Source organism: Pongo abelii, chromosome 20 (assembly GCF_028885655.2).
Source record: "Pongo abelii isolate AG06213 chromosome 20, NHGRI_mPonAbe1-v2.0_pri, whole genome shotgun sequence".
Classification (NCBI taxonomy): Eukaryota; Metazoa; Chordata; class Mammalia; order Primates; family Hominidae; genus Pongo; species Pongo abelii.
In genome coordinates this window covers 63,043,538-63,070,031 of record NC_072005.2, presented here as the reverse complement: position 1 = coordinate 63,070,031, position 26,494 = coordinate 63,043,538, and the positions used below count along the sequence as shown (strand labels likewise).

Here is a 26,494-nt window from a genome sequence, read left to right as displayed (position 1 = left end):
TGGGAGGATCACTTGAGCCCGGGAGGCAGAGACTGCAGTGAGCCATGATTGTGCCACTGCACTCCAGCCTGGGTGACAGAGTAAGACCCTGTCTGAAAAATAAATAAAAGCATAACTATTAAAAAATGTGATTAATTGGATGTGATCAAACTTAAAGCTTTTATCACCGTTATGTAAATGAAAAGGTAGGTTACAGAATAGAAAATATTTCTAAAATCTGGTGAACTGTCATAACTGCACACTAAGAAAAACCTCTAATTTTTTTTTTATTATACTTTAAGTTTTAGGGTACATGTGTACAACGTGCAGGTTACATATGTATACATGTGCCATGTTGGTGTGCTGCACCCATTAACTCGTCATTTACATTAGGGGGAGGGGGGAGGGATAGCATTAGGAGATATACCTAATGAAAAACCTCTAATTTAAAAAATAATCTGCAAGACTTCAACACACACTTCACAAAAAATATATATCAACAGTCAAGGGAAGGCATTTTTAAGTTAAATTAAAAGTGCAATGAAATATCATTCCATACAAACTAAGATAGCATATTTAAAAAGACTCAGAGTACAAAGTACTGGTGATGATACAGAATAACCAGAATTAACATTTTGAGTTTTGGTTATTTGCTAACATTTTCCATTACACATTCTACAGTGTCGAGTAAGGTGAGAGCTGCATCTAAAGGACTTCCCGCATTGACTGCACTGAAAGGGTTTTTCACCAGTATGAATTCTATTATGTTGACAAAGTGTGGAGGAAGTATTAAAGGCCTTCCCACAGGCATGGCATTTATAGGGTTTCTCTCCACTGTGTGTTCTCTTATGAGTAACAAGGGAAGAGTGCGCACTGAAGGCTTTTCCACATTCTTTGCATTTATACGGTTTCTCTCCACTGTGTGTTCTCTTATGAGTAACAAGAGAAGAATGGGCGCTGAAGGACTTTCCACATTCCTTACATTCATAGAGTTTTTCACCAGTATGAATTCTCCTGTGCAGAGTGAACTGCATGACACGACAAAAGGTCTTTTTGCAGTCCTTACATTGATACGGTTTTTCTCCAGTGTGAATTCTCCAATGTTCAATCAGGGAAGACAGGCGCACAAAAGATTTCTTACACTTACTACACTCATAGGGTTTTTCTCCAGAATGAGTTTTCTGATGTCTAATGAGCTGGGCACTTTGAGTGAAGGCTCTGCCACACTCCTTACATTCATACGGCTTTTCTCCACTATGAATTCGCTGGTGATCCATAAGAGCTGAGGAACGGCTGAAGGCCTTTCCACATTCACTGCATTCATGGAACTTTTCTTTTGTATGTGTAGTCTGATGCTGTGTGAGATGAGTCATCTGGCTGAAGGTTTTCCTACATTCCTTACATTTGTAAGGTTTCTCACCAGTGTGAATTCTCTCATGCTGGGTAAGGTGTGCCCTCTGGTTGAAGGTTTTACTACATTCATTACATTTATAGGGTCTATCTCCCGTGTGGATTCTTTGATGCTGAATGAGAGTTGATCGACGAGTGAAGTATTTCCCACAGTCTAAACACTGATTGCATTTCTTTCGTGTATGATTTCTCTTATGGAGAGTAAGCTGCGTATTGTGGCAGTATACATTTCCACATTCCTTACATACGTTTCTTGTACATTTTATCACTGTGTCAAACTGAGATAATACTTCATTAATAGCCCTCTTTGCAGATAACTCCTTAATCTCTGCACCTGGCACATCTAAAAGGGGAAAAAAATCAATGAACAGATGTAAATTAAACTATGTAATATACCTGTCTTTTATCTTTTCAATCCCACTTTAGGCACCTAATCAAGAAACTAAGATACCAGTTTTTAAGGTTATATTGATAAGAATTCTTATTGAAATAGGCTTTATATTGGAAACAAACTAGGGGTCCCTCATCATTAACCATGGTATATCTCTATCTGTAGTACTACTTAGCTACTAAAAAAAGAGTGAACTTCAGCTGTTTTCTGAGCTGCAGGATAATGTATTAAGTGAAGAGAACAAGATGCAGTGTGCTAAGTTATACCACAAGTTTCAAAACACAAAAAGGTAAATGATAGTTTCTGTATGTAGATGTATGCATTAACCAGAGGAATTAATGTGTCCAGACAGAAGGCATCTCCAATTATTTCACTGCAGAAACAATTTGACATAATATAGAAACAATAAAATCAATCATATAATCGGGGCAGACAGGGTATGAATTCTCACTAATACAGACATTTTGAGATTAAAGAGATTGCTAAGCAAACAGGAAAAATAAAAGGGTCAAGTGAAGGCAGCAAGGAGACAGATTTAGAGCTTAAGAAAACATGTACTATGGGGAATTGCAGGGGCCAAAATGGCATTACAGGAAGGCTGATCAACATCATCAAAAATTAAAGAAAGGCAATAGGACTTGCTACAAAGACGAACATAATACCCTTCTAACCTGTAGTTATTTTTACTGTTTAGGAGCTAAAGGGCAGAGATGCTGGCTGTGCTTGCTGTAAAAGAACAGAAAGAACCTTGGTCAATTATGGAAAATGATTGAGTCTGGCCTGTTTTTCATGCACTAAACATGTGGGAATCCCACTGTTTTTTCCAGATTATACTGTGTATGTAGACAGTGGAGAGGGCTAACCTCATTAAGGGTGCAAGAGGGGCTGGTTTTACAGGGGGCCTCTACCACAAAGGCCTAATGGTTTTTAAAATGAACTCAAATAAAAGATTATTACCAAATGTGATGATTCAAGGTCATTATTCTACATCCTTTGCACCATAGAAATATCCACTTTAGCAATAACCATAAATTAGTCAGATATAAACTACCTTTCAACGTTGTCTTATCCTAATGTCTTGGTCTTACTTTGGTTACCTTTTCTTCATGAATAGTGAGGCCCTGGAATTCTAACACAGGATGTTTTCTGTTTCTCCTGCTACCAATCAATCAGTCCTTCTCTGCTATCCATAGGCAATTCATTTCTTCCATTCCTAAGGGTCCATCACCACAAAACATATAAAAAACACATTCATCTCCAATTCTGAATTACTATTGAGATCCAGCTACATATTTGTAACTCACACTTCAAGACATACCTTAATTCTAACAATTCCTTAAATAAATATATCACAAATGTACTTCATTTCCTCACTTTCTATAACTTTAAATATCACCGAGTTTTGAAACGAAAACTTTACTAACTCCTACACATCAAAATAACCCATTTTAATTAGTTTCTACTAGTTAATTAGTTTCTACTTTGCACAAGGTTTGTGGAAGCAAGTCTTAATCCCTTCACTCAAATGTAAACTCACTGCAAGTTTCTATACTTTTAAGCAAACTCAGAAAAGAACACAGCAGGCTTTGAGACTGTTCTCCTTAGAAAGGTGTGCTTACAACGTTGGCCCCTGACTGACCTCTAAGGAACTTGGATTTCAGGAGGGTTTCTACCATTCCCGGAACTGGTACATGTGGCTTACTGTGCCTAAACTATTTGTGCAGATGATGCGGTTTATGCACAACACCTACTTTCCTTCTGAGATTCTGGATTTTTAGCATATACTAGGCAGAGGGTACCTTTATGGCTTCCCTAAGTAAATTCCTTGGCACTAAGTCTAATGTTATCTAGCTGCTATTATCTCACACATACCACACAAGTTGCTGCTAGAGGAATTAAGTACCTCATGTGTGACTCCACTGGGAGAGGAATCTCGGAAGCACATTCCTGATTTCCTCCAGACTTTGCCTTATGAGCTTACCTTTGCTGATTTTGTTTTGTATCTTTTGCTAAAATAAATCTTGGCCATTGTGTAGTAAAGAATTTAACCTTTTCCAAAGAGAGGTCTAGTCTTTGCCTTTGGCTCCTGGGAGATGATCATCTCTGACACCTTGAAATATCCTGTGTGATAAAAGTGTCTCTATTTACCTATGGGCATTGGACCACAGCAGATAATCAAACCATGTGATTTATGTGGGGCTTTGGGTCACATGATATTAGGGTGACCTCCAGAGGGGCTAGAGACTGAGGTGAGACATGAGCAGTCAGCCATGTCTACATGATGGTGCCCTAATAAGGAGTCTGGATAACAAGGGTCAGGTAGGCTTCCTTGGTTGTCCATACACTGTGCATACTGCCACACATCATTGTTGGGAGGAGTTAACACTGTCCATGACTCCACTGTGGGGGCATAAATGGAAGTCCTCCGAGACTCTGCCCCATGTCTTTTTCCTCAGCTGATTTTAATGTGTATCCTTTCATGGCAATAAACTCTAACCATGAGTATAACAGCTTTCAGTGAGTTCTGTGAATCCTTCTAGTGAATTATCAAACCTGAGGGTCATCTTGGGGACCTTTGGATTTGCAATTTGTGTCAGAATTCAGGGTGGTCTTGGGGATCCCCATACTTTGCAGCTGGCATCAGAATGATGGTGTTCTTCTGGACTATTCACTAACTTTGCAGGCATGAATACAACGATATGATGACTCCTGTGACTACTCCTAGTAAGTCCTTGAACCTGGGGGTGGTCTTGGGGACTCTCAACAGTTGACTAGTTTTAAAAAAGGAATTAACGTTAATGAATAAATGACCAATGAATACACCCATTCAAACAATCAGACCACTATATAAGTCATTTTACAGTAAAGAAAACAATATCAAAGAGTCAAATAAAAAAAAAGTTATGAGAAACAGGATCCTGAATTTAAAAGGAAGCTTACCATAGACAAAGAGGAAAGACACACCTGTAATTTCTGAGCCCACAGGCATTTATAAAAGTAGATATAAATGGTGGGTGATCAGTACCCTTTTAGGAACTCAAACTCAAGGAGCCTCAATTTCTACATACGTATGGAACATTGGAAGAGAGCATCTTTCACATCTTAAAGGTGCTTTGCCCTCTAGACCTGGTATGCCTTTCATATACATGGCTTACCCCCGCTAGTTGGTTCTTCATACTCACCTGGCAATGGGCCTCTTATCTCTTCTCTTCCCATTATCCAAGGCAGTTTCCTTTTCTCCAACAGTGAAATCACAGATTTAGAAATGGAAAGTCCTGTGAATAGAAAGAGTTGGCTATGCTCTGGTTACTCAGGTATTGTGACAGATCAACACTGTAATCAAAACACAAGCCATTATAAAAACAAAAAAATTAGAACATCTGGCAGATAGGATAAAGAAAGCTGCTCACTCCAATTTCCACATCTCATGTAAATTCTGAATCTCACCAAAGACTCCCAGTATAAAAACAAAAAAAGAAATACTAAAGACCAGATGCTGAATTAAGGGCTTTAAGCACTTACCCAGCCAGACCAGGTTCTGATAATTCTCCAACATCACAGTTGTGTACAAATCTCTCTGAGCAGGGTTCAGGAATCCCCACTCTTCCTTGGAGAAGTCAATGGCCACATCTTGGAATGTCACTGATCCCTGAAATGACAAACACTTCCTTAGAAGAGCCTAGGTAAATAACTGGAAGTTGGGACGAGCTGATAAGGACTCTGTGTCTTATAACAGCAGCTTATTTAAGTTACTAAAGAGCAATACTGTGAAATAGTGTTTATTAAAATTTGGGTATAGAAAAATACTTAATAAGGGAAACATTCAAGATGAACAGGGTGATTCAAAAAACACTGAATAATTTAAGAAATGTATTGCTCAGAGATTGTATATCCACGTATTCAAAACCAATTTGTAAAGGAACTAGCATAGTTGATTTTATAATCTTACATATTCATAGTATGACCACACATTGACTTTGTTGAAAGCCAGTCATGATCAATTCTACCATAGATCTGTGTAGTGTGAGTATCAGAATAACTTACAAATTACTTTTTTGCTGGAACAAAGTGTAGTCCTCTTTCTTTAAATCTGGATTGGACCTATAATTTGCTTTAATCAACAGAATGTGACAGAAGTAACACTAACTAGTTCCAGGTGAAAGCTTTAGGAAGGCTTGGCATCTTCTGTTTTGCCCTCATAGGGGCTCATGACACATAAGAAAAGACAATGAGACACTGCCAATGGAGAGTGAGAGATTCTGAGACTACATCAAACAAAGCTGAGTAACTCAGCTAGCAGCAAAGAACAGTGGCCCAGATACATGACTCCAGCAATTCTAGCTAAATATAAAATACATGAATGATGAAGCCATCTTGGGGATTCAGGCCCTGGCAGGCATCATAGGATCAGAGATTAATCATTCCCACCCTGTCGAGTTCAGTGTGAATTCCTCACCCATAGAATCATAGGAAATAAAGTAGTCTTTGCTCTAGCAGCTACATTTTAGGGTAGTAGATGTAATGGTCTGAAAACTGCAGCAGATGTGTTAATTATTTCACCTTATTTGCCTCCATTGGGGTGTGCAACAGGAGCAAGGAATAAGGTTTCATCCTCAGCTACTTATGAAGAAGGTGGGAAGAACTGAGGATGCCCAGCCTGTGGTTAGTTTTCCTTTCCAATATCCTGGGACTTCATCAACTCATAATACAACTATGATTCCCAATCACTCCAATCATATACAGTTGCCCTGTGTTGTCCTTTCCAGATACACCCTTGCACCCTCTGTAACAACAGTACGTAGGTCAAAAGCTATTGAAACTTAATTGTATTAAACATGGGGCAGAGAAGGTTCCTCTTCTCACATGAATGTAGGGTTTAAGAAATCTTAAGGATCTCTGGGTGCAGTGGCTCATGCCTATAATCCCAGTGTTCCTGGACCAAGCTGAGGGTCAGGCTGCTATTTATTGAGGCCCAATAACGAGATGCAGATTAACTGGGGAGGGAGTTTCTATTTCTGTAGCCGGTTACAGAGAGAAGGCTTGGAAATTATTGCCAGACCAACTCAAAATTACAAAGTTTTCCAGTGCTTATATACCTTCTAAGCTATATGTCTATGTGTAGGTGTGCATTCATCTAAAGACAAGTGATTAACTTCTTTTAATCTATAACCAAGGTCTGAGTCTTGAAGACCTTCCTCTGGAGCCTCAGCAAATTTACTTAATCTAAATGGGTGTAGGATGCTGGAGTGATTACCCTTATCTTGTCTCCTGCTGAACCACGGTGGTTTGGGGATTTCCTTCAGACCTCCAATAAACTTGTTTGTGGAGGCGTGGGGAGTTTCTTCAGACCCCCAGTAAAATTTGTTTCATCCTAAATGGGTCCAATTAAGAACTCCTTCATTATTTTGTCATGCTTTAAGGCCCAGGAAAGGCCGAGGCAAAACTGTTGGTGGGCTTTGGTTACGTTCCAGCCTCTTTGTAAGGGTAGTGGCTTTTAATATTTAACCAGTCAGTCAGTACTGAAACAGCTGTTATGGACACCTGCATTTGATGAGACGTGGCCTGCCACACCAGCACTTTGGGAGGCCAAGGCAGGAGGACTGCTTCAGCCCAGGAGTTCAAGACAAGCCTGGGCAACACAGCAAGACTTCGTCTCTACAAAAAAAATTAAAAAACTAGCCAGGCATGGTGGCACATGCCTATAGTCCCAGCTACTCAGGAGGCTAAGACAGGAGGACTGCTTGAACCTAGGAGGTTGAGACTGCAGTAAGCCATGATCAGTATGATGAATTCATGTCCAATAGGATCAATTTTCACAAAACAATACACCATCAACAGATCCCCGATCAAGAAACTGAATATTACCAGCACCTCCAAGATTCCCCAAGATTGCTTCAAGACACACCTCTTGCTGTCCTGAATTCTGTCACCATAAATGAGGCAGACTACAATATTTTAAATGAATATTTTTTCTTGATATTCTTCAGATGCCAGTATTTTCTGTCTTTTAAGAGACAGCAGTGTTGTTACGTTGCCCAGGCTGGAATGCAGTGGCTATTCATAGGTGTGATCATGATGCACTATGGTGCTGAAATGCTGGGCTGAAGTGATCCTCCTGCCCCAGCTTCCCAAGTTGCTGGGACTACAGGTATGCGCCACTGTGCCCAGATGCCAGTATTTTTTCTACCACTACATCTTCTAAAAGATCACAAAAAGACATATACAGGTTGAATATCCCTAATCTGAAATGCTTCAAAATCCAAAACTTTTTGAGTGTTGATGTAATAGTCAAAAGAAATGCTCATTGGAACATTTTGGATTTCAGATTTGGGTTGCGTAACCAGTAGGTATAAGGCAAATATTCCAAAACAAAAAAAAAAATCCAAAATCTGAAATACTTCTGGTCCCAGGCATTTTGGATAAGGGATATTCAGCCTACACAATAATATTCATAGCAGTTTTACTAATAATAGCCAAAAATCTAGAAACATCCCAAATGTCTATCAACAGGAAAATGAGTAAATAGACTGTAATATATTAACACAATGGAATACTCAGCAAAACAACAAATAATAATGGATATTAATGAACATTAAAATCATTATGTTGAGTTAATGAAGCCAGACACACACCTACTAACTACTTGACTCCATTTATGTGAAGCCAAGCAAAACAAATCCACTGTCATCAAAACAAGAAATTAGTTTCCTCTGAGGGTCAGGGCAGGGAAAACTACATGAAAAATACTTGCAGGAGTGATGGAAATCTATCTTGATGGTGAAAATATCAACAGAGTTAAGGAAGCATTGGAAGTATGGAGGAAATGGGGTAAGAACTGGTGGTTAAAAAAAGTCTTAAGCTCAAATACTTCACATCAAAATACGGAAACAATAAAGTGGTAAAAATGTTTTTTTCTGCATGGTTGTTATATGACGGTTGAAATTTTTTAATAACTTTTCTTTTAGAATACATAAATATAATTTAACAACTTCATGAATAGCTTGAGTCATCATAACAAACAGAATGTGTAGGGAAAATACTGCCTGTTTCCCTAAAAGAAAGAAAATATAAGTTTCCCCTTTGAGAAGAAAATCTATTTTTCAAACGAAATGTCTTGGTGACTACATTTAGCGGGCTAAGAATCAAATCTGGTTGTATTTGCACAAAATTTCAGAGACCATGCAAACCCCCTGAAGAGAACCCTTTTTTGGGAAATATAGCCAACTCATCCATCTTCTCCCTTGCAGCATACTTCTTGTTCCTCATTTACAGAAAGCCAATAGGTATTTTCCGGAATTCCACAGATAAAGCCTGTGACTTTAAGCTGCCCAGCGTCAAACTGGAACCTGTGATCCAAAACACTATCTTTCACTAATGTCCTAGTAAATGGCCTGACTTTGTTAACCTGGACTTTCATGCTTAAGATATCAATCACATTCCCATTCCCCAAAATTTCCAAAGGCAGATTACCATTACTGAGTCTGAACCACTCATTAGCATTTTCTACGCTGCGTCCTCTCAGTCTGGAGCTGTAAAGAAATTCAAAGATGACTGAGTCTTCACCTCTACTTCAGGAAGACGACAGTCCCCGGATAAAGGCTCTCGTCTTCTCCAGGGAATGTATCTTTGACCCACCACACAGTGCTTAAAAGAAGACTGGTGACAGTGGAGATTCAGATTAATTCATTCAGTGAATAAATGAACACTAAAGTACAGGACATGGACTCTGAGAAGAGAGGTTCCTATAGTCCCATGTGTTGCTGAATGAAAAGACCTGAGCCTTGTCCCGGTGTCAGTCTTTACCACCCAAGTAAGCAAAATTAGATGTGCCCAGGACTTAAAACCTATGATGTTTCAGGAAAAAAAAAAACAAAACTTACCTGAGACATGGCTAATGCGCACTGCGCTGGAACAGTGTCCTGAATAGTGACCGAGTCCTGGAAATGCAGAGCTAAGGAGAAGGAAGAAAACTTCAGAGACGAGATTCTCGAACCCACTGCCACCCATTTTCAACCATGTTCCTAACAAACTCCAAAAACGACAGATTTCACCGTCAAAAGAAAACACTGTTTAGCGTGCAGCTCTGGTTCCTAAAAATGTAACTGGGCTTTTTTCAATGCCCCAGTCGCCTACTCTGGGATAGAACCATTCACACAAAGAGTAATTTTAATAATGTCCTCTGTGTACACCAACGCCAACACACTGATCACGCGCGCATTCTTGTCACGCACCCGCCACCTCCAAACTCAGGCCCGGACGCCAGCTCTGACCTGCACGGATCCCTGGGCCTCTGGCCATTCAGCCGCCCACTCCTCCCCGGAGCGCCTCTGAGACGGACCGCCCCGACGCAACACAAACCTCATAATGGCCCAGGCTCCGCGTGGCGCTGGGAAAATACCGCCCAAGAAAGGAGAAATGGCGACGCTGCCCACCCAGGCCTCCCGGGAGCCCGCCGACCTGAAGCAGCGGCCGCACCGCCAATGCGCCCGGGTGGTTTCTGGGAGTAGGCGAGGACTCGCAGTGCGCATGTGCAGCCCCACGGCCCCGCTCCTGGTGACCGGAATGCAGAGGCGTACTCGGCTATGAGACAAGCTACCTGGGACACAAAGTACGCGTGCGTACTGACGCCCCGTAGGGCCTCGACGCGGAGCCTAGTGGAGAGGGTTCCGCTGGTGATTGAGTACGCAGGCGTGAGTTCGGCCTTGGGGTATTGGCTTTGTGCCCGTTGGCGGTGTTGAGAACGCTGCGCCTGCGCAGAGAATCAAGCGGTTGCCCTCTGAGGGCCGAAGCGTATATCAGTACCAGGTTCAGACTTCGTGGGAGGCTTTAAGAGGTTGGGAACGGGCCTATGATAATACATTGGCATGGACATGTGCGTCTTAAGTTTGGGAAAGTGTTTGTTATGAGAGGTGGGTGGGACCACCGAGCGTCTGCTTTGGTGTATCTGATGGCTCATTTGGTGTATCTGTGAGGTTAGGCCTATTCTCCGTGAGGCTATGTGATTTGATATGTGACCCTATATGCATCTCTGTGGGTGTTTGGTTGACACTTGAGCTGTAGAGTGTGTCTGCTGTGTGACTTTTTCTTAATTGTTTAATCTTTATGAGCTTCTGTTGCTCATGTGTGCACGGAACAATATTTCTTAGCTAATAGTGTTGCGAGGATTAAGTGCTCATAAATGTGCCTGGCACAAGATAAGCAATGAATGGAGAAACTGTGCTTCAGTGCATTATTTAGATCATGGGCTTTTAGGTCATTTGATTCTACTTTGTCATTGTTTTGAGCTATTTACCAACTCACATTGTGGATCACTGATGGCAGTTCAAATTACTTCTTGTTTACACAAAAGTAAATTGGAGGAGGCTCAGTTTACCTCCCTCCTCCATCTCCATTTGGGAGGAGGCCAGTTTTTGCCTCTTTTGCTGCTGCAGATCATTTTAATTTTAATTTTTTTTGTTTTTGTTTTTGTTTTGTTAAGAAACAGCATCTCACTCTATTGCCAACACTGAAGTGCAGTGGCACCATCATAGCTCACTGCAGCCACGGCCGCTTGACAACCTGGATTGAAGCTATCTTCCTGCCTCAGCCTCCTGATTAGCTGGGACTACAGGTGTGCACCACCACGCCCGGCTAACTTTTTAAGTATAGGTGAGATCTCACTATGTTACCCAGGCTGGTCTCAAACTCCTGGCCTCAAGCGATCCTCCCACATTGACCTCCCAAAGTGCTGCGATTACAGGCATGAGCCACTGCAGCCAGCCACTTTAATATTCTTGATCTATAAATGTGACTTTTTTCCGGCTCGGGGAAGGGTTCTCTTATGAGTTGGTTTTAACACGTCACCAGTTTTTCTCATTAATGAGTTAAGTAAAATCTTCAGTCTGTGTATTTTGCCTATTAGAGTGCCTTGTAATTTTTTCCTGATAGCTGAATATGATGTACTTGGTAAAATGAGCTGCATGATAGGTCTTTAGTAACATGGTAATAAGATTTGGTTGTGAGAGGGGAAGTGTTCTATAGTCTGCAAAAATAGTATATAAACTTAGGCACATTAAAATTTTAAAGAGTTTATTTAAGCAGATAGCAGTTCATGAATTGGGCATTGCCAGACCACATGCAGCTTAGGGTCTCTCTGAAGAGGCATGAGGGAAGGGCTTTTACAGGCTGAACTCAGAAACAAGGCAAAGAAAATACTTGATTGGTTAGAGTAGAGCCTTATTTGGATCATTCCAGTGGAAAGTCAATAGTAGGAGGTTAATTGGTGGTTTCTGATTGGTTAAGGCCAGTTACACTGAGTTGGGTTTGGGTTTGCTTAGGTTAAGAATTCAGGCTACTGGAGGCACCTCAGCCTAATGGCCTCCCAATTAATGGTTTCAACAAATCTTAATGGTAAGGTTTCTTTTTTTTTTTTTTTTTTTTGATACAGCGTCTCGCTGTGTCACCCAGGCTGGAGTGCAGTGGTGCAATCTCAGCTCACTGCAAGCTCTGCCTCCTGCCTCAGCCTCCCGAGTAGCTGGGACTACAGACATCCACCACCACACCCAGCTAATATTTTGTATTTTTAGTAGGGATGGGGTTTCACCATGTTAGCCAGGATGGTCTTGATCTCCTGACCTCATGATCCGCCCGCCTCGGCCTCCCAAAGGTTTCAGTCTCTTATCCTGAGCCCAGGGGCTATGAATTTCACAAGTCCTTCTCAGTAAAACCCTTTCCCCTTAAGTGGGACAGGATGGCAAGAGGGGACCAGAATTGGTTTTTTTTTTCCTTCTTCCAGGTCATTTGGACACTGATAAAACCCCAAGACGGTAGGCTCTGATAAAATAGTTTCTCTCCAGAGCATTGAACAGAATGCTGTGGTATATTTCAAAATGGCTACTCTTCCTCTTCCCCTGCCAGAACCAGCTGGGGACTTTTCTCAGATCTTCACTGTGAGAACCTGCTAGAGTCCTTGGAGATAAAACTCACGAAAGTATAAAGATAGCTCTATGGCAAGGTCTTCTTGGAGTTTTTAACTCTCAGACTTAACCACATTCAGCCTCCAGCAATTCATCAATTACAGTTCAGGTTTTCCTAACCTTGTTCTGGTTCCTGCAGAGGCACAAAGATTTCTGCTTGTGAGTTTCTACTCTGGTAAGTTATTCTCTGTGTCTGCCTGTCTCCAACTTTGGAGGCAGTAGCTTGCCTTGTGACCTCACTTATTTGACAGATCTAAGAAGAATTGCCGATTTTTCAGTTTGTTCAGCTTTTATTTGTTGTTAGGATGGAGTGAGGACTTCCAGCTCCTTGCTGGACCAGAAACTGGAAGTCTCAGTAATGTCTTTAAACATGTTCACTTTTGTATCCATATGAGACTCATCTTTTAATAGCAGGTAGTGAATTTTAGCTGCTTAAGCCTTTTAACCATGTTGTATAGGGAAGCTGCGTGTCTACTGTTGAGGAAATAAAAACAGAAACTTCCTGCCAACCCAGAAAACCTCGCTACAAAGGTAGAAGGGAAAGAAAACAGTTTTATTATTGAATAAGCATTATACCAGAATCCAGTATGTACCATAGGCAGTCTGCTAAAGAGATTGCTAAGACAGAAATCTCATCTTTTTCTATAGCCAAACAAATACATCCCATTATGTACATTTCTCAAGATCAACAATAATTAATCAAGTTATAGGAATTGGAGGGCCTCCACTACCAACTGGAGGGCCAAACCATGACTTTAAATGAAGTAATACATTCTGATAAGAACAAAGCGTTCTTGTTTATGTGTGATGTGTCTGTTGTGTTTCCAGGAATGGATGTTTTCTTTTAAAAATGGTTTATTGAAGTATCATGTACCTATCTTAAGTGTACAGCATGATGATGTGTATGCCCATGTAACCATCACCTAGAAGGTAAAGAATATTTCCATCACACTGGAAACTTCCCTTGAGCTCCTTGCCATTCATCACCCCCTTAGAATAACCACTATTCTGATGTTTATCCGCATAGATTCATTTTGCCAGTTCTTGGCCTTCTTAGAATAGGATACAATATGTATTCTTTTGCATCTGGCTTCTCTTAGCATAATGTTAGCAATTCATATGTGTAGGGTATACATCAACAGTTCTTAGTAGCATTCCATTGCATGAATGTACCAGTTAGTTTATGCATTCACTCACTAATGGACATCCAGCTTGTTTTAAGTTTTTAACTGCTGTGAATAAAGCTGTATGAACATATCTCTCCATGGCCATGTGCACTCCTTTCTCTTGTAATAGAGGTAGGGTCATGGGATAGTTGTGTGTTTAATTTTTTAAAAAACTGTCAGTTTTCCAAAGTGGTTGTACCATATAACATGTTCACTACCAGTGTATGATAATTCCAGTCATTCCACATCCTTTCCAAGACTTTATATTGTCTTTCTTTAAATTGTAGTCATTCTGATGTGTCTGTAGTAGTATCCTGTTTTCTTAGTGAAGCAAAAGTAATATCAATAGACAGTCTGATTTATTATTGGCCTACAATAGCTGAAAACTATTCTATTTAGTTCTCAACTTTCATGAGTAATAACATGAGTTCATGTGGTAAGCTGTCTCTACATTGCTTGGTTCAAAAAGTCCTGCAGAGGACCACTGAGCTTTAAAAAGTGCTGTCACCCTTCAGGTTCTCTGTCTCCTCAATCTATTCTTTGCCTGACTTCAGGATTTTTTTCCTGCCCAGAAGCTCTCCAGCAGTTCATCCCCTCATCCATGTTCTAGCTTTACTGGGTGGATGGATTGCCTGTGATGGGAGGGGTTGCTGCAGAGGTCTCTGAAATGCCTTTGAGACCTTTCTGCCATTGTCTTTGCTATCAGCTCGTTTGCATTTTACTTATGCAAATTTCTCTAGCAAGTGGTTGCTTAGCAGCTCACTTGAATTCTTCTCTTGAAAATAGGCTTTTCTCTTCTACCACGTGGCCAGGTTGCAAATTTTCCAAACTACTATGGTCTGCTTCCTCTTTAAATAGAATATAATTCCCAACCTTAGGTCATTTATTTGCTCACACATCTGAACATAGGCTGTTAGACACAGCCATGCTACATCTTGAACACTTTGCTGCTTAGAAAATTCTTCTGCCAAATAACCTAAATCATCACTCTCAAGTTCAAATGTTTACAGAGTCCTAAAGGATGGACACAATTCAACCAAGTTCTTTCCTAAGGCATAACACATGTTACGTTTGTTCCAGTTTCCAATAAGTTCCTCATTTCCATCTGACACCTCAGCAGCCAGGACGTCACTGTCCATATTACTATTAGCATTTTGGTCACAACCACTTAACCAGTCTCTAAGAAATTCCAAACTTCCTTCATCTTCCTGTCTTCTTCTGAGCCCTCCAAACTCTTCCAATCTTTGCCCATTACCCAGTTTTGAAGTTGCTTCCACATTTTCAGATATCTTTATAGCAATATTCCACTGGCTCTTATGTCCTAGGATGAGAACCACAAGCGTGAGAACATGAGGATAAATACACTTCGGGGAAAAAGAAAACAGACAGAGGCAGCAGAGAATGAAGACGAGAAGAAGAGAAAAAGAGAAGTAGGAAGAGGATGAATTCATTTCGCTTATCTGGCAAATGTGTAATCTGAGTGATAGAGGTGAGTGTTTCTAAGAGGATGCTGTTCAGAGACAAATACACTGTTTAAAATCCATTAGATCTGTGTGTTCTTGTCATATCCCTCACCTGAAAACTAGAGAAATATGGGCAGGTAACCACTGAAATATATAAACAGCAAGGAGCATTAAAAATACAGAGGTACTGAGAGTTACAGGAATGTATAACTTTGGGACATTAATCATTTTAGAAAATGCTTTTATGAAGTAGTAAATTTTTTTCTTTTTTCTTGAGTAGTTGTATTTTAAAATATGTTCAGATTACTAAAAAGTTGTAAAAATGGTACAGGCAGTTCCCATATACATGTTCTTCAGTGTTGGCTGATGTTACCTTTTTTTTTTTTTTTTTTTGAGGCGGAGTCTCATTCTGTCGCCCAGGCTGGAGTGCAGTGGCATGATCTTGGCTCACTGCAAGCTCTGCCTCCCTGGTTCACACCATTCTCCTGCCTCAGCCTCCGGAGTAGCTGGGACTACAGGTGCCCGTCACCATACATGGCTAACTTTTTTGTATTTTTCAGTAGAGACGGGGTTTTACCGTGTTAGCCAGGATGGTCTTAATCTCCTGACCTCGTGATCTGCACTCCTGGGCCTCCCAAAGTGCTGGGATTATAGGCATGAGCCACCGCGTCCGGCCACCTTTTTTATTTTATTTTATTTTATTGAGATGGGGCCTCACTCTGTTGCCTTTTTGTGCAATCTCGGCTCACTGCAACCTCTGCCTCCTGGGTTCAAGTGATTCTTTTGCCTCAGCCTCCCAAGTAGCTGGGATTACAGGCGCATGCCTCCATGCCCAGCTGATTCTTTGTACTTTCAGTAGAGGTGGGGGTCTTGCCACATTGGCCAAGATGGTCTCAAACTCCTGACCTCAGGTGATCTGCCCACCTTGGCCTCCCAAAGTGCTGGAATTACAGGCACAAGCCATAGTGCCCAGCATAATGTTACTTTCATACTTAAGTGTGGTACATCTGTGAACCTTAAAAATTCACATGGGTACAATATTTATTAAAGAAATTACAGACACTCACATTTTCAGTGGGTTTTTTAATTTTTTTTTTTTTTTTTTTGAGACAGAGTCTTGCTCTGTCACCCAGCCTGGAGTGCAGTGGCACAATCTTGGCTCACTGCAAGCTCCGCCTCCCAGGTTCATGCCATTCTCCTGCCTCAGCCTCCCGAGTAGCTGAGACTACAGGCGCCTGCCACCACGCCCGGCTAATTTTTTGTATTTTTTAATAGAGACGGGGTTTCACCGTGTTAGCCAGGATGGTCTCGATCTCCTGACCTCATGATCTGCCCTCCTTGGCCTCCCAAAGTGCTGGGATTACAGGCATGAGCCACCGTGCCCAGCCTTTTTTTTGTTTTTTTAAGTTCCAGAGACCATGTGCAGGATGTGCAGGTTTGTTACATAGGTAAATGTGTGCCATGGTGGTTTGCTGCACCTATCAACCCATCACCTAGGTATTAAACCTGGCATGCATTAGCTAGCTATTCCTTCTGATACTCTCCTCCCAACCATACCCTCCTCTGACAGGCCACAGTGTGTGTGTTCCCCTCCCTGTTTCCATGTGTTCTCATTGTTCAGCTCCCGCTTATAAGTGAGAACATGCAGTGTTTGATTTCCTGTTCCTGTGTCAGTTTGCTGAGGATAATGTCTTTCAGCTCCATCCATGTCCCTGCAAAGGACATGATCTTGTTCCTTTTTATGGCTGCATAGTACTCCATGGTGTATTTGTACCACATTTTCTTTATCCAGTCTATCACTGATGGGCATTTGGGTTGATTTCATGTCTTTGCAATTGTGAATAGTGTTACAGTGAACATACGCATGCATGTATCTTTAAAATAGAATGATTTATATTCCTTTGGGTATCCATAATGGGATTGCTGGGTCAAATGGTATTTCTGGTTCTAAATCTTTCAGGAATCACCACACTGTCTTTCACAATGGTTGAATTAATTTACATTCCCATAAACAGTGTAAAAGCATTCCTATTTCTCTGCAACCTCGCCAGCATTTGTTGCTTCTTGGCTTTTTAATAATTACCATTCTGACTGGTGTGAGATGGTATCTCATTGTGGTTTTGATTTGCATTTCTCCAATGATCAGTGATATTCAGCTTTTTTTTCACGTTTATTGGCCACATGTATGTCTTCTTCTAAGAAGTGTTTGTTCATGTCCTTTGCCCATTTTTAATGGCTTTTCGTTTTTTGTAAATTTGCTTAAGTTCCTTATGGATGCTGAATATTAGACCTTTGTCGGATGGATACATTGCAAAAATTTTCTTCCATGCTGTAGGTTGCTTGTTCACTCTGATGATAGTTTTCTTTTGCTGTGCAGAAGCTCTTTGGTTTAATTAGATCTTAGTTGTCAATTTTTGCTTCTGTTGCAATTGGTTTTGGAGATTTCATCATAAAATCTTTGCCCATGCTTATGTGTCCCATATGGTATTGCCTAGATTTTCTTCTAGAGTTTCTATAGTTTTTTTTTTTTTTTTTTTTTTTTTTTTTACATATAAGTCTTTAATCCATCTAGAGTTAATTTTTGTATAAGGTGTAATAAAGGGTCCAGTTTCAATTTTCTGCATGTGGCTAGCCAGTTCTTCCAACATCATTTTTAAATAGGGAATCCTTTCCCCATTGCTGGTTTTCGTCAGGTTTGTTGAAAATCAGATGGTAGTTTAGTGGGAATAGCATTAAAGCTATAAACTGCTTTGGGCAGTATGGCTGTTTTCATGATATTGACTCTTCCTGTCCATGAGCATGGAATGTTTTTCCATTTGTTTGTGTCCTTGCTGATTTCCTTGAGCAGTAATTTGTAGTTGTCCTTGAAGAGGTCCTTCACTTCCCCTTATTAGCTGTATTTCTAGGTGTTTTATTCTCTTTGTGGCAATTGTGAATGAGAATTCATTCATGATTTGGCTCGCTGCTTGTCTGCTCTTGGTTTATAGAAGTGCTTTTAATTTCTGCACATTGATTTTGTATCCTGAGACTTTGCTGAAGTTGCTTATCAGCTTAAGGAGTTTTTGGGCTGAGTTGATGGGGTTTTCTAGATACAGAATCATGTCATCTGCAAACAAAGACAAGTTGACTTCCTCTTTTCCTATTTGAATACCCTTTATTTCTTTGTCTTGCCTGATTTCCCTTGCCAGAACTTCCAATACTGTTTTGAATAAGAGTGGTGAGAGAGGGCACCCTTTTCTTGTGCCCGTTTTCAAGGGGAGTGCTTCCAGCTTTTGCCCATTCACTATGATATTGGCTGTCGGTTTGTCATAAATGGCTCTTATTTTGGGTATGTGCCATCAATACCTAGTTTATTGAGAGTTTTTATCATGAAGAGATGTTGAATTTTATCAAAGGCCTTTTCTGCATCTGTTAAGATAATCTTGTGTTTTTTGTCTCTAGTTCTCTTTATGTGATGAATTATGTTTATTGATTTGCATGTATTGAACCAGCCTTGCATCCCAGGAATGAAGCCAACTTGTTCATGGTGGATAAGCTTTTTGATGTGCTGCTGGATTTGGTTTGCCAGTATTTTATTGAGGATTTTGACATAGATGTTCATCAGGGATATTGGCAAGAAGTTTTATTTTTTTGTTGTATATCTCTGCCAGGTTTGGTATCAGAATGATGCTGGCCTCATAAAATGAGTTAAGGAGGAGTCCCTTCTTTTCAATTGTTTGGAATAGTTACAGAAGAAATGTACCAGCTCCTCTTTGCACCTCTGGTAGAATTCAGCTGTAAATCCATCTGGTCCTGGGCTTTTTTTGATTTGTAGGCTATTAATTACTGCCTCAATTTCAGAACTTGTTATTGGTCTATTCAGGGATTCAACTTCTTCCTGGTTGAGTCTTGGGAGGGTGTATGTGTCCAGGAATGTATCCATTTATTCTAGATTTTCTGATTGATTTGCATAGAGGTGTTTATCATTTTCTCTGACAGTAGTTTGTATCTCTGTGTGGTCAGTGGTAATATCTTCATTATCATTTTTGATTGTGTTTATTTGAATCTTCTTTTTTTCTTTATTAGTCTAGCTAGTGGTCTATCTATTTTATAGATTTTTTTTTTTTTTAAAGAACCAGCTCCTGGATTTGTCGATTTTTTGGAAGGGTGTTTTGTGTCTCTTTCTTCTTCAGTTGTGCTCTGTGCTTGGTTATTCCTTGTCTTCTGCTAACTCAGAAATTTGTTTGCTCTTGGTTCTCTAGTACTTTTAGTTGTGATGTTAGTGTGTCCATTTGAGATCTTTCTAGCTTTTTGTGGGATCTATTTAGTGCTGTAAATTTCCCTCTTAACACTGCTTTAGCTGCATCCCAGAGAGTCTGGTACGTTGTCTCTTTGTTCTCATTAGTTTCAAAGAATTTCTTGGTTTCTGCCTCAGTTTTATTATTTATCCAGAAGTCATGCAGGAGCAGGTTGTTCAATTTCCATGCAGTTATGTGTTTTTGAGTGAATTTCTTAATCTTGAGTTCTAATTTGATTGTGCTGTGGACTGAGAGACTGTTATGATTTCAGTTCTTTTGCATTTGCTGAGCAGTGTTTTACTTCTAATTATGTGATCAATTTTAGAGTAAGTGCCATGTGGCACTGAGAAAAATGTATGTTCTGTTGGTTTTGGGTGGAGACTTATGTAGATCTCTATCAGGTCCACTTGATCCAGGGCTGAGTTCAAGTCCTGAATATCTTTCTAAATTTTCTTTCTCGATGATCTGTCTAATATTGACAGTGGGGTATTAAAGTCTCCCGCTATTATTGTGTAGGTATCCAAGTCTCTTTGTATGTCTTTAAAAATTTGTTTTATGGGCTGGGCATGGAGGCTCACACCTGTAATCCCAGCGCTTTGGGAGGCTGAGGCAGGTGGATCACTTGAGGTCAGGAGTCCGAGACCAGCCTGGCCTACGTGGTGAAACCCAGCCTCTACTCAAAATACAAAAATTAGATGGGTGTGGTGGTGGGCGCCTGTAATCCTAGCTACTTGAGAGGCTGAGGCACAAGAGTCACTTGATCCTGAAAAGTGGAGGTTGCAGTAAGCTGAGATTGCACCACTGCAGTACAGCCTGTGAGACAGAGCGAGATTCAGTCCTAATAAAACAAAATAAAGATAACTTGTTTTATGAATCTGGGTGCTCCTGTATTGGATGAATATATATTTATGATAGTTGGCTCTTTTTGCTGAATTACAGTTTTTACCATTACCTAATGCCCTTCTTTGTATTTTTTGACCTTTCTTGGTTTAAAGTCTGTTTTTCCAGAGACTAGGATTGCAAACCCTGCTTGTTTCTGCTTTCCATTTGCTTGGTAAATTTTCCTCCATCCGTTTACTTTGAGCCTAGGTGTATCTTTGCATGTGAGATGGGTCTCTTGAATACAGCAGTCCAATGGGTCTTGATTCTTTATCCAATTTTTTAGTCTTTGTCTTTTACTGGGGGCATTTAGCCCATTTACACATAAGGTTAATATTGTTATGTGTGAATTTGATCCTGTCATCATGATGCTGGCTGGTTAATTTTGCAGACTTGTTAATCTAGTTGCTTCATGGTGTCATTGGTCTGTGTACTTCAGGGTGTTTTTGTAGTGGCTGATAATGGTTTTGTCTTTCCATGTTTAGTGCTTCCTTCAGGAGCTCTTGAAAGGGAGGCCTGATGGTCATGAAGTCCCTCTGCATTTGCTTGTGTGAAAAGAATTTTATTTCTCCTTCACTTTTGAAGCTTAGTTTGGCCAGATATGAAGTTCTGAGTTGGAAATTATTTTCTTTAGGAATGTTAAATATTGGCCCTCAATCTCCTCTGGCCTGTAGAGTTTCTGCTGAGAGGTCTGCTGTTAGTCTAATGGACTTCCCTTTGTAGGCAACTTGGCCTTTCTCTCTAGCTGCCCTTAATATTTTTTCCTTAATTTTGAGCTTGGAGAATCTGATGATTATGTGTCTTGGGGTTGATCCTCTCTTATTGGGCTTCTTTGCATTTTCTGAATTTGAATGTTGGCCTGTCTTTCTAGGCTGGGGAATTTCTCCAGCATGATATCCTGAGGTGTGTTTTCCAACTTGGTTCCATTCTCCCCATCTCTTTCAGATACTCCAATCAGTCGTAGTTCCAGTCTTTTTATATAGTCCCGTAGTTCTCAAAGGCTTTGTTCATTCCTTTTTATTCTTTTTTCTCTGATCTTGCCTGCCTGCCTCATTTCAGCGAGATAGTCTTAAAGCTCTAATATTCTTTCTTCCACTTGGTCAATGCAACTATTGATCCTGGTGTTTGCATCATGAAGTTCTTGTGCTGTGTTTTTCAGCTCCATCAGGTCATTTATATTCCTCTCTAAACTGGTTATTCTAGTCAGCAGCTCCTGTAATCTTTTATCATGCTTCTTAGCTTCTTTGCGTTGTGTTAGAACATAATCCTTTGGGTCAGGAAAGTTTATTATTACCCACTTTCTGAAGCCTACTTCTGTCAGTTCATCCATCTCAGCTTCAGCCCAGTTCTGTGCCCTTGCTGGAGAGGTGTTGTGATTATTTGGAGAAGCAGCATTCTGGATTTTGGAGTTTTCAGTGTGTTTGTGTTGATATTTCCTAATCTTCATGGATTTATCTACCATTGAACTTTGAGGATGTTGACCTTTGGATGGGGGTTTTGTGAGGTCTTTTTTGTTTATGTGATTGTTGTTGGTTTCAGTTTGTTTTTCTTTTAACAGTCAGGACCCTCTTCAAGTCTGCTGCAGTTTGCTGGGGGTCCACTCCAGCCCTTGTACACCTGGATATCACCAGTGGAGGCTGCAGAAGAACAAAGATTGCTGCCTGCTCCTTCCTCTGAAAGCTTGGTCCCAGAGGCGCATGGACCTGAGGCCAGCCGGACTGCTCCTGTAGAAGGTGTCTGCAGACTCCTGTTGGGAGGTTGCACCCAGGCAGGAGCATGGGATCTGTGACCTGCTTAAAGAAGCAGTCTGGCTGCTCCTTAGCAGAGCAGGTGCACTGTGCTGGGGGGAATTCCCCTTGTCCTGATCACTTGGACTCTTCAGAACCAGCAGGCAGGAAACATTAAGTCCACTGAAGCTGAGACCACAGAGGCCCCTTCCCCCTGGTGCTCTGACCCAGGGAGATGAGAGTTCTGTCTGTAAACACCTGGGTGGAGTTGCTGGAATTCCTGCAGGGAGCCCCTGCCTGGTGAAGAGGGGTGGATGCGGATTTTACCTAAAGAAGTAGTCTGGCCGTGATCTGCCACAGCTGCTGTGCTGTGGGGAATTCCACCCATTCCAAACTTCCCAGTTTCCCTAGCCCTGGCTGCGGAAAACCGCTAGCTGGAGCTGGAGTAATGGCAGTTGCCCCTCGCCAGCCCCACCCTGGGAACTTGGTCGTGTCTGGTGGACTCCAGCCTGCTGTGCTGGCCAGTGTGGATTCCAAGCCAGTGCTTCTTAGTTTGTGGGGTTCTGTGTGAGTGGGACCCACTGAGGAAGGCCGCTTGGCTCCCTGGCTTCAGCCCCCTTCCCACAGGAATGGATGCATCGCCTGCCTCACCAGAGTTCTGGAAGCCACTGGAGTATGCAAAAACTCCTGCAGCTCAGTGCCCGTCTGAGTGGCCAGTTGGCCTGAGTGGCTGCCGTGAGTCTGCACAGCTTTGTGCATGGGAGCCAAGGCCCAGGTGGTGTGGGCTTACAGGGGAATCTCCTGATCTACAGGTTGCAAAAATTTGTAGGACAGGAGTAGTTCCTTGAGCGGGTAGCACAATCTCTCACCACCTTATTTGTATGGGGGAGGGATGTCACTGTGCCCTGTGCAGCTCCTGGGTAAACCATCACCCCACACTGCTTCTCCTTGCTCTTCATGGGTCACACCAACTGCCCAGTCAGTCCCAGTGAGAGAACCTGGATACCTCAGTTAGGGATATAGAATTCACTCTCCATTCACTTTTGTCTTGGTGGGAGCTGCAGACAGGAGCTGTTTCTACTTGGCCAACCTGGCCCCTCCCCATCTCAGATTTTCACTGTTTTTCCAAGAATTATGTTTTCCAGTTCCATGTTCCAATCAGGAATCCCACATTTCCTTAGGCCGCCATGGTCTATAGTTACCCTGGTCTGCAGTGAGTCCTCAGTCTATCTTTATCCTTCATGACATTGTCACATTTGAAGAGCACTTGTCAAGTTTTTTTATCAAATGTCCTTCAATTTGAATTTGATTTTTTTTCATGTGGACAGAAGGATTAAGATCTAGTATTTGACAGTACAGTAGAACTATATAGCTAACAATATTTTGTGGTATAGTTGCTGGAGAAGAGGAATTGGAATGTTCCCAACATAAAGATGGGTGAAGGTTTGGGGTGAGGTAGTCCCAATTGCCCTGGTTTATTGGTATACATTGTATGCATGTATCAAAATACCGCATGTACCAACAAAATATGTGTAAGTATTGTGTAATGATAAAGTCTGTGTCAGGGGCCTCTATACACTTATGGCTGAGGGCTGGGCTTCACATGCATGAGGCAAGATCACCAGACATTTACCAAATAGCAGTGACTATGTTTTATTATTCCTCACTCTCCAAACTTGTTAACACACAGCAGTGACTATGAACAGTTCCTTAACACCCTTGGCATCCAGCTGAGTCATTGAATGTAGCCAGACAAAAACAGACACGTCACAGACAGTGGAGAAAGAGGAGAAGAAGGCCCCTTGACTTCTCATCCAAAAAATGGAGGCCTAACACAAATGGAAAATTGTCTTTAAATTGCTGAAGAATAAAAAACACTTAATGCTATATCCTAGGAAAATATCCTTTAAATATGAGGATAAAAATCAAGGTAATCTTAGAAACATGCAAAGCTATGAGAATTTTTATTGCCTACAACCTACATGACAACCAGTTCTAAAGGAACTCCTTCAGTCTGCAGGAATCATAGTGCAGGTCCAGGGATGAACCTGAGAAACAGTAAAGGAGTATATATAAAAGACAACATTTTCTTTCCTGATGGAATTGCTGTAAAACACTACCGACTCTTTAAAGAACAATAACCCCACAGGCAGTTTTTATACTGTAGGCAAAAGTAAAAATTATAAGAATTGCGCAAAGAAGGATATGGGGTAAATGGAATCAGTTATACACTCTTGGTTTTCTCCTCACTGAGACTGAAAAGGAAATTAATGAATTTTACAATATGTGAAGCCAGAAAATTAACTTTCCCCTCAGGGCTTAGTATAAGGTAGTGCCCCCCCCCCCCCACCCTGTAGTAGAAGTTAGAGAAGGATATTAAACAGCCTGTGCTCCTTCTGTGCTCCGTGAGCCGTATCTCTACTCCCCAGTTTCACATTCCTTAGAGCTCTGCGAATTCTTGCTTACCTCCCCAGCACAGCTGCAAGGTCATAAGATTGATAAGTATATGTTACACAACCATGTATTCCCAAGGATGTAAGACATGGGCTAACAACTGCCTTTCTTCTCACTTCTGTAAGTATGCTTCCTGCATCACGTAATTCCCACCACTGACTGTTGAAAAGGTGGCTGCTCTCTTTGTTCAGGGCTCAGCCTTTCCTGGACGCTAGTCCTACTGAGCCAGGTGATCACGTTAATAAAGGCTCTCCTGAACTCTGTTCGGTCTCTCCCATCTCTGATTGTCCCGCTACAAGACAGTTACCAAATCCTCCATCTGCATAACTCCATCAGCAAACCCTGCATTTACCTTCTGGGACAATGTGGAACTTTCCCTACATTTTTCTCCCTGTCTCATCCTTTCATCTATTTATTGCATATCTTAAAGTAGATGTTTTTCACCAAGTACACACTGGTATCTGGTGTTAATGAGGATGTCAGTAAATAATATTGGCACCACAGAAAATAAGTGTACATCTGTTCTTTGTCTTCCCAAATACTAATCTGTAAATTTCTTTAGGTTGTGACTTGAGGTCATCATAATCATTACCTTCTTCCCAAGCCTGATTCAAACCTTGACCCATAATAGGTGCTTAATACCTAAACATATGAAGGAATAAAGAATGGATGCATATTCTAAGTTAATAAATAATCAGGAACAAATACATGGAAGGATCAGTACTGCCAGTTTAAACACACACAAACTGTGCTTCAAACATCTTGCACTATTTGCCAATAAACACCGTCTGAAGCCAAAGTTCAAGTTGGAATTTTCTGTTATAAATTGTTTTATCATAATTGTTTTACAGTCGTAATTGTTTTACAGAGCTTGGTCTTGGGCTATTTGTGTTACTTTATTTTTTAATTTATTTTTTCCAGTATTTTCTTGTATCTCTACAATGTTTTAAGCGTCAGCCAAGTCAGTATAAAACAGTAAAAATTGGAAAAAAAGTTGACATGATCTTCAAAATCATGGAATATTCAGTAAAATAAACGAAACTGACAGTAAATAAGCAAATAGAAATATAGCACAGTATTAATACATTGTGACACTGTAATATTAGAACATTTTAATAATACTGTTACTACCACATCACCTAAGACATTTGGAGGCAGTTTTATACAATTTTGATAGTTTTGGTAAGTTTTGATTTAAGCAATAATCTATCAAGAGAAAAAGTTCACACTTATTGCCCAGGGTTACTCAATGCTAGAGGCTTCATGTGGAGCTTCTGAAATTATGTATGGGAGACCCATGGAGCTGTCAATTGGGAAGAAAACGCCCCACATCATGATTACTATCCTCAATAGAAAAACCACGTTGGGTTTCAAATATCAGTGTCACACCCACATTTCCTCTGAAATACAGGTGCTGGTTTATAGCTAAGGTGCTTTCCACATGAGCATATTAATGTTGGGGGCCTCAGTTTTGGGGATGTAGCCAGGATTTACTTAACTGAAGGTTGAGGATTTCCTGGGGAAATACCAGAAACATTGTCTTGTATATGACACAGTAGATTGGAACAAGATTTTCTAATATGCAGTTTAGGGAATCGCATTTTAACTCTGTCCCTAAAACACAGTCATTCAGCCGTGAAAAAGTGGTCCACACTGACATTCCATTAACTCTCCTTGGCCTTGGAATTGAATAATGACTTGGGGAAGAGCTGAATGGGAAGGTGGGAGGTGTAGTGGTGTGGGCCCTTCTGAGTCTCTAAACCTGCTTTCTTACCTTTAACTTCTATCCATGG

The 26,494-nt window shown here is 40.9% G+C and overlaps 1 protein-coding gene and 1 long non-coding RNA gene across 10 annotated transcripts; one reads left to right on the top strand and one right to left on the bottom strand.

Moving 5' to 3' along the window:
• Positions 1 to 249: 249 nt before the first annotated feature.
• On the bottom strand, positions 250 to 10,477 carry LOC103888700 (zinc finger protein OZF-like). 9 transcript variants are annotated; one of them, XM_054539146.2, is made up of 6 exons: positions 10,238 to 10,477; positions 9,661 to 9,731; positions 9,251 to 9,309; positions 5,303 to 5,429; positions 4,963 to 5,055; positions 250 to 1,732 (listed from the first exon to the last, which is right to left on the bottom strand). In XM_054539146.2, exons 3-6 carry the CDS (start codon positions 9,278 to 9,280, stop codon positions 633 to 635), a joined length of 1,350 nt encoding a protein of 449 aa, XP_054395121.2. In that variant the 5' UTR covers positions 9,281 to 9,309; positions 9,661 to 9,731; positions 10,238 to 10,477; the 3' UTR covers positions 250 to 632. The 9 variants fall into 9 exon arrangements, with proteins under 9 accessions (XP_054395121.2, XP_009231448.3, XP_009231447.3 ...); XM_009233173.4 differs by having other exon boundaries at positions 10,377 to 10,477; XM_009233172.4 differs by having other exon boundaries at positions 10,139 to 10,263.
• LOC103888701 (uncharacterized) lies at positions 10,430 to 24,964 on the top strand. The gene is made up of 4 exons (XR_002912426.3): positions 10,430 to 10,613; positions 11,259 to 11,428; positions 15,227 to 15,390; positions 22,079 to 24,964. It is a non-coding gene; the product is annotated as an uncharacterized LOC103888701 (long non-coding RNA).
• Positions 24,965 to 26,494: the final 1,530 nt, after the last annotated feature.